The sequence below is a fragment of the Stegodyphus dumicola genome, chromosome 7 (genome assembly GCF_044657685.1).
Source record: "Stegodyphus dumicola isolate Sdum_Otavi_A_Nest chromosome 7, ASM4465768v1".
In the NCBI taxonomy this organism is placed as follows: domain Eukaryota; kingdom Metazoa; phylum Arthropoda; class Arachnida; order Araneae; family Eresidae; genus Stegodyphus; species Stegodyphus dumicola.
This window is the reverse complement of record NC_140774.1, coordinates 46,985,658-46,994,393: the sequence shown is the minus strand read 5'-3', so window position 1 is coordinate 46,994,393 and position 8,736 is coordinate 46,985,658. Positions and strand designations below refer to the sequence as shown.

The 8,736-nt window shown below is 34.6% G+C and overlaps 1 protein-coding gene across 1 annotated transcript in view; it reads left to right on the top strand.

Moving 5' to 3' along the window:
* Positions 1-544: 544 nt before the first annotated feature.
* The window catches only part of LOC118181217 (uncharacterized), a 119,616-nt gene continuing 111,424 nt past the window's right edge, over positions 545-8,736 (top strand). Inside the window, exon 1 of the mRNA XM_035350298.2 lies at positions 545-993. Within this exon, the coding sequence (XP_035206189.2) occupies positions 930-993 (64 nt within the window). The 5' untranslated portion in view covers positions 545-929. The remainder of the gene's footprint in view (positions 994-8,736) is intronic.

The following is an 8,736-nucleotide window of genomic DNA, read 5'->3' as shown; positions in this document are numbered from 1 at the left end:
AAAAAAATCTAATGCAAACTTGTAGTATAGCATTAGAAATGCGTAATCTTACTTTTATCACATCAGGTATAATGTGTTAATTTGGGACCTTAAAACTAACCAGGATAAATTCTCTTTGAAAGATGGGTAACAATAAAAAGGTCGGCGCAACTCGCAGGAACGCGCATGGTGAGTTGAGAACTCCAGAGATTGCACCGAAGGGCAGGGGGAAAAAACAAAAAACAAAAAAACCTAGAGTTGCTTTTTGTATTTTTATATTTTCAACCCACCTACTCGAGAATTATATTTTGGAAATCTGATCATTTTATTCTCAATGTTTTACTTTTCACGAATCTATTTCAAGGACTAGGTCCATTGTTGAAAATCTTTTGATGGACAACAAGTTTCGGATTACGTGATTGGATGGCCAAAAGCATATGACTATCTTGATTTTGACCTACCAAGTTTTCTCTCCCATCTAGTGGCGCCATCTGTATGCTTTAGGATCACCTATTTTTTCTTAATGTTACCACGCCTGCAATTACGATTTAAAATTTATTTATTTGCCGTCATTTCTTACGATGGTGTTTTTACTTTCTCCCTTTTCTGCTCGTTCAATTCCCACCCCCCGTTTATAAGTTTCTAAGGAAGGCTGCTCTCGTTAGTTTACCATTCAGGAATTAATTCATTCAATTGGAAATTACTTTGTAGCTGAATCCTAATATATCACTATGTTTATCTTACGCTTATCAAATACGATTTAAGCTTCCAATGTAAGCTGTATCTTGAATGAGCAGTTGGCAAAACATCAAACCATTCTTAGTTCTTTCGAACTTCATATTTTACTACTCATGATTGCGTAATTGACTTAATTTCATATCCGGGATGTCAATGCCAATTGGTTTCAGTGTTGGTCAGATCTGCTAAGTTTAATCTTTAAAGACATTTCGATGGGGTCAGTTATTACAGCGCCGATTACCTATATTTCGGGATTAATTTCAGCAGTGTTATTAAGTAAGTTAAGTTTTTTTTTAATAATTGATTACTTTGCTTTTAAAATTACCTTATTGCTGCATTCTGGCTTTTAGTATACAAACAAAATTGCCACTAAGAATTAAAACAAAATTTAGTGGCAATTTTTGTTGTTTGCGCTGTTGTGTCTCAGATTATCTGTCTTATAGATAGGACTTAATTTCTAAAATCAGAAGTGCCATAACTCTATGAAAGATTGTCAAAAAAAAAAAAAAAAAAAAAAGAACAAAAACAAATAAATAAAATAATTATTTTTTTAAATAATAAAATAACTAACAACCAAATTATTAAATAATCAACATTAAAATTCAGCAAAACGTAATTAATCTTTTAATAATATAAATAATTAAATATTAAAAATTTTAATAGTAGTTAAATATTAAATAAAGTACTGGACCTCGTCTTATTTGAGCCTGCGGTTGGAATTACAGTGTCGCTCACAAACGAAGAAATAGCTCAACCAGATTCGATTGAATTTTAAACCTTGACTTTACAGTATAACGTGTGCTGTAAGGAATGATAGAAACAAAAACCATTCTTTTTTCTAGCATAACAATGAAAAAAGGTTAGAACAGTCAAAGCGTAACTGAGTTAGAACAGTTAAAACCTGAGAAGAGAGAGATTTCTGGAAAAGTTGTCACAACCTTATTTAAGTAGCAATGGTTTATTTCTTAACGGAGGATTTGCGGTATGAAAACGTAAAGAGAAAAGCGCAGAACTTTCTGATCATGTTCTTTTACCAATAGAATTCTAGATGTTAAGCAGGACACATGGAGGTAGGAAGTAAGATAGAGTCGCCCTAAACAAGTTTCTCCCGTACCCTGCTCTGAAGCACCGGCGATCCCTACGTGGTGACCAAAACATTGGGTCATTTACCATTGAGTTCTATGGGATTTGACGCTTTCGGATGTAAATATTTTGTAATTACGTCGTAAATATACATATAAATGTATATATTTTCTTTTTCTACAACACTTCAGAGTCCTAAGTATGTGAAAACACCATATTTTTAAACAACATTTCATTCTGAACGGAATTAAATGCTATACTTTTCACAGGACAGTTTTCTCAGAATGGTTTAATTTGAATGAAATATTTTCACAAGTTTTCTTTAATTACATTAGAAAAAAAATTAAGGTAATTCGATTTTATTCGGTTAAGGTACAAAAATTAAGATCAAAGTTTATTGTATTATTAACATTAAAATTATGCATTATTTCTTTTCTATTTATAGAGCCTCTTTCTAAAATACTTTCTTAAATATGACATGATTTTTTGGCTTCTGAGGCATCTTTTAAATCGAAAAATGTAAGTCAATTTATAATTAATACTCTATTCGGTTCAATTTAAATTAGAGAATTATTAAGAATTAGCGAAATACTTTAAATAAGTATTTCACTAATTCCTAATAATTAAATAGGTATTAAATACTACTTGACTTTCTCTGAACATTTCTGAAAGGGAATAAAATAAGTTTTTTTTAAGTATTATTTGAAACTTGTAACTGGGTTATTATAAAATGTAAGGGGAATAATTCTTTTAATTATACTTATCAGATTTTTTTATTCACCCTTCATTTCAACAATACATATTCCAAAACTCTTTATTACGTTCTTAAGTGCGCATCTCATAGCATTTGCTTTACAATACCTTTTAACAGATTGCTTTCCAATACGAAAAATTCTTGCTTAAATAGTTTTATAACGTATTTGCCAACAGGATTTCAATTTATGTTTACAATTCAATATTAAGGTTATTATATATTTAGATAACATTTATAATCATTATAAATTAGATACATTTAATCATTAGATTTCTTCACAGCACTTTCACAGTTGTTTATAAATGAATAAATTCTTCATTTCAAATACATTTATAAATAATTTAATGAATATTTAAGTATTTTGTCAAAGGCAGATACATGCTTTTTGCAAGCACATGCATAAATACCCATACATATTTCCTATTTTTCATTTCCGGCATGTGCAAATCTTTAATTTCTGTGCATTCACTATATTTTTCGTGTAAAGTAATTTACACTAATTTAGCATACACCCGAAAGTTTTACATAAAAAATATATATGAATATAATTTGAATGAAAATTATAAGTATTATTTTTAATACCCACTCAAAGGTCAGTTTTTCTTCAAAATTCCTCCACGATGGCATCTCTCTCTTTAGGCAGATAGCCCTTGCATGTGTTACTCTATTTAATAAAAACTTAATGTGACCTATGTGCCTAATTACAAATATTTTAACATACATAATTTTATATTTATAAAACATGTAAGCCCAAAGTGATTATTTTTCAGATATATAAAATTAAAACGATGGGTTTAAAATGAGCAGCAGTAAAGCCTCTCCTCTAAAAAATTTTAAAAGGTACATGTTACAATAATAAATGGATGTGAAAAAAATTTGTTTTGTTTAAAACATTTTGACGTTTAAAATAAAAGTAGCGAATACTCTATCAAGGGTATCGAAAGACGTATACAATTTTAAATGTACCGTAAGGTATTTTTCATGCTTTAAGAATAACATTTTTCTTAAAATGTATATTTTTGTAGTGCAACAGCTTAGAATTTTATAAAACAAATTCGTAATCAAAATCGCTGTTGTTAGTTATCGAAAAATAACCAAGATGTGATTTTTGCGTAAATGTCACTAAACTGTACAAATTGCTATTATCCACCACACTATGAATGTTTCTTTCATGCGAAAGTGTCCCTTTTTCGATTTCTAAGGAACTGTCGTGTGTCGAAATACTATGAGAATCTTGTCAAGCGAGCTTCTGAATGTAAACAAAGAACACCCCATCTGGTGACCCAAGCTTCAAAGCAGTGCTTCACTTTTAGCGCGGGTTGGCCCCTCCTCCCTTTCCTACTTCCATGGCAGGACATGACTGGGGGAAAATTTTCTTCCGAATCCGAGGATTAGCTGAGAACAAAGTAACAAGTGACTTCGTTCCCCCCTTATTTGGTTACATCTTTCCAAGTCTCTTTTCCGTGGGAAGCCTATAGCATTGGCACGAAAAATTTACTCTCTGCTAAAAATTTATTGCATTTCCTGGATAATTAGCCTTTGGCATGTGTATGTGTGTGTGTGTGGGGGGGGATTTTCATTACTTTTAAGGTTTCAGTCTCCAGCCAGTGACTTATTCCCCTTTTCCCCGTTTTCTCATCTGAGATTTTCTCCACGTCCGGATTTCTTTATATCAAGTGCCCTTGGGCTTTAATTCTGGAACCGGCAACATTGCTCTTCGCAATAGCTCGGTCAATTATAGAGTCTAAGTCAGTGATTTGTTTCCCAAGGAAAGAGAGGCATGCATTCAGAAGTTAGAATGCTCGAAATCAAAAGAATTTTCTGCTGAAATTGTGCATCAGTTATATAAAAGAAGTGCCGAATCCTTCATATATAGGACTCCGGTGCCGTCTGACTGAAAGTGCGGTTTATCTCTAAAATTAAGAAGTACCGGAGCCAAGTTGTTGCGCAATTTAAGCTCTACTTACAGACTTTTTAAACTGCAGATACAGTAAATACTCTTTGTTTCAGGGCTGTCGGAGCTCACCGGAGCCCATCTTCGGTACTGATCAAATTTTGAGTGGAATTATATTTGCAGGCGGAATTTCGAATAATATGAGTTCCGGTATTTTAATTTATTGCTTAGCTGTTTGTTATTAATTTAATTTAATTTATTAACTTTTTATTTAACACTTTACATATTATTTAGTTGTAGTAATATTTATTGTTTTATTTATTTTTTATTTATCTCTTTACATTTTATTTAGTTGTAGTATATTTATTTTTTATTTATCTCTTTACATTTTATTTATTTGTAGTAGTATTTATTGTTTTATTTATTTACATTCAAAATTTCATAGGGCTGTTTCTCATGTTGAAAATTAAACCTTGTGATTACTGGAATGTTTTATTGTAGTTAAACATTTTAAATGCTCAAACTAGAAGAGAAACATGCCAATGTAAAATTTAAAATAAATAAAATCAGCAGCTTTATTTTGGCGTAAATTTTAGGTTAAACTCTTTGGATTTCAAAAACGATCAGACAGGGCAAAATTTTTTTGGTTAAAAATTTCATTTTAAGGTGAACGCCTCACCAGAAAGTTACTTCTTCAGCATGCAAAAATTTATATTTTTTTTTTTTAGAATTATACTAAAACTGAAAGTTACTTATATTGATAAAAATATTGCTTGTGTTAAAGTTTTTTTTCCATGAAGCTAGAAATATGGAAATTGAGAAGGATTTTCTTTCTGAGAAGGAAAATTCTTACTATGTTAATTACTTTTATTTTGTAATCGTTTTGATTTAATATTATGCTGATTAGCGCATGCTATAGCATTTTATTTAATTCATTTTAGTTTCAATAAAATTATTACAAGTTTTAAATGCATGGTTTTTCATTTACTCATTGACATTTTTATTATTGCCACCATTTACACATTGTCGGGTGCTGGGCGTTTTGCCGCTCAGTATAAAATTCTGCATCTCTTAAATTCTGCCGTCCGATGGCTCTCTAAATTTTAATAATTAACCCCCTTAACGGCTGCTGCCCGGTGCGGCATCCCAGATTGTGCCAACTCTGGGGTCTGTCCTGCTTGCACATTTGTACTACTTACAAAGCTATAAATAATTTTTTGTTTAATAAGTGCTAAAAAATGTTGATAAATTTCCTGTAATTTAACTTTACGGTATTCAACTTACCCACGAAAAGGCAAAACTAATACTGATTATGTTTGCGATTGAACTGCTAATTAATTTCAGAGGACTGCCTAAAGAGTTATTTGTTGTTTCACAATATAATACATTTTATTTAAACTAAAAGCTTAACTATACAATATATACACTGGTCAAGATATAAGTTTCGAATAATACGCTATATCTTTGTAGCTTTATCTCTCACTCACCCATATATCTTTTTTTTTATATATATCTTAGTTACTTCCTGTTGTTAAGAACGCCCTCTTCTTACTAGACCATGCACTCCGGGGAAAGCTGTTAATCCCATGGCAGTTAAAAAATACAGCAAAAAGGAATAACCTATATTATAGTTAACAGAAAAGTACTATAACAATTTATTCTGTATTTTAAGCAGTTTAATTTGGAGAATATGTTCATATTATTATGTAAATTAAATCAGAATTCAAAAGAGTATATTAAAAAAAGAGTGTTTATATTGCTTCTGTATTTCGATAGGAGTCAACAGTAACAACAGTGGTAACTTCTTGTTCCAAACCTGTTGGTCTGTGGAAACCATTCACGAGAGGTTATGAAGGATAGTTTGATTAAACCTCTCTACCATCTTGTCCAATTGAGGATGTAAAGGCGTCGTTTGGGCTTTGTCAGTGCCGAGTAGCTTGCAGAGTTCTTTGATTACAGCCGATGTAAAATTCCTTCCCTGATTGGAATGTAACTGAAGAGGCAGTCCGAACCTGGAAATCCAGTGCTGTACCATCACCTGTGCTTACAATGACAGCCTCTTGTTCAGGAATAGGATACGCTTCAGGCCACTTGGTGAAGTAATCAATGAGAACGAGGGTCCATTTGTTGCCATCAGCAGCTCGTGGCAGAGGCCCCAAGATGTCAAAGCCGATACTTTCAAAAGGCGCTCCTACGTTGTAACGTTGTAGCTTAACCCGCTGCGTTTTTTCGGTCCTTTCCGACCCGCACGGGCATCGCAAGATCAGCACCACTTTTGCACGTCATCCGTTGCGTTACTCCAATAGAAGCGCTCTCGAACTCTCTGCAAAGTCTTCATTATTCCGAAGTGGCCTCTTGTAGGACTGCTATGTAGTTCTTTAAGGATGTTCGGGATCCGGGAACTTGGAAGTATCAGATGCCATCGGTATGCCCTTCCATTGTCTGATTCGAATTTCTGATATAAGACGCCGTTTCGAATGTGGAGTGAGTCCCAGATAGCCCAATATTGTTTTGCCGTAGGACTGTAGATAGAAATGACCTGCCAGGTAGGACCTGCCTTCTATATGAAGACTTCATTAAATCAATTATGGTTTTAATGTCGCTATCTCCTAGCTGGTCTTTCCTGACTTCTTTGTCACTCCACGGGTCTCGATCAGTCAATGTTGATGTCGTAATTTGTCGCGCGGCGGGCATAAGCAGCTCTTCGACCCTGATACCATATCGGCAGCTTTCTGCGTAGGGTCATCCAGGCAAAGCGGCAGCGTTTCTAGGTGAGGATCCTTTCTGATGATGGATGGTTATGTTATCTGATGCTGAACGCAGTTTGTTGTTTTTGAAGTCCAAGGAAAAATTCTATCTCCTTAAAAAGTTCAACCCGATTATAAAATGAACTGTAATATCTGCCACATATGCTGTATGATGGTAGGCGGCACTTCCAAACGTGATGTTTACGTTTACCTTCCCATCAATGTCGATTTTATCACCAGATGCAGTCTGGAGGGTAACACAGGATGGCGTCCAAATGAGTTCATCTCCAAACTGTTGATCGAAATCTTTCGCATTGATGGTAACATTCGCGTCCAAGAAATTCCATTGATATGTCTAATGATGAAGAGTCCATTGTTGCCGCCACTTACTTCAGATATCTGAAGTGCTTTGAAATGAGCCTTCTCATTATCTTTCAAATTCCTCTCTGCGGATATGGCCATAAATTTGTTTCTCGACTCGTTGCTGGGGAATTATCTTATTTTCTGTGCCCTGGAATGTTATGCAGCTCTTCCGAACGTGGCCTTCAACACCGCAGTTCCAGCACTTTAGAATTGGTTTCTTTTGACTTCTATTCCGTCTCAAGGAACTGACTTGTTTTGTCAAATCGTCTGTTTTATTTTCTATGCCACATTTCCAAAACTTTTGAGAGTTTGTTTGAGCCAGTTTGTTCTCACTGCGTATCAAAGCATTGACTTGTCTGGATAAATCATCCAAACGAGCCATAACTTGATCAATTGGCTGGTCGACTTACACAGCTCTGCCTGGTTGGCGGTCTCTACGAGTTGCTTGCTGGGCTGCCTCGAATCTGCACTAGAGCACTTTTTAAATCCTTAACATCTGTCATTGTCAGAGCCTTCTGTATTTGTTGATCCCGGATGCCATCTATAAAGTACTGCAGGGACAGGATTTCCCTTGTTTCTGTCGGACACCCCGAAAAGGCGAGGTGAGACATACTTTCAACATCCGTGGCGAGCTCCTGGAGTGTTTCGGTGGGCTTCTGTTGAGGGATTTTAGTTGAAGCTTGCTGTAGTCTTTTAAACATTTCTCGCCAAAGCGCAGCTCCAATGCGCCGGATAGAGCTTCGATGTCTAGTCTCTGGTTTTCTAAAAGAATCGAAAGGATATCCGCTTCGTCTACTCTCAAAGAAGCGGCGAGATGACAGGTCTTAGCTTGGGAATCCCATCCATTCGCTTCCGCCATTATAGAAAATTGTGTCTTATATACTTACCAGGAGGTGTTCCCATCATACGTGAATAGCTTCAAAAAGGAAAGAGCAGGCATGGGTAAAAATTTGAAGCTCCTTGCAGTCGCTACGAACTTTTTTAACCTATCAACGTGTTTCGCAACTGCTGAAACCCTGTCATCAATTTGTTGTTGGATGGCAGAAACTCTTCCTTCTATTTCTTCCTTCACAGAAGCAACTCTTTCTTCAATGTGTCCAACTCTGTTTACAAGAGCGTCTATTCTGGCTACCATAGTTTCAGATTTGTTTTCTATTACGCAGGTAATTTCTCTTTTC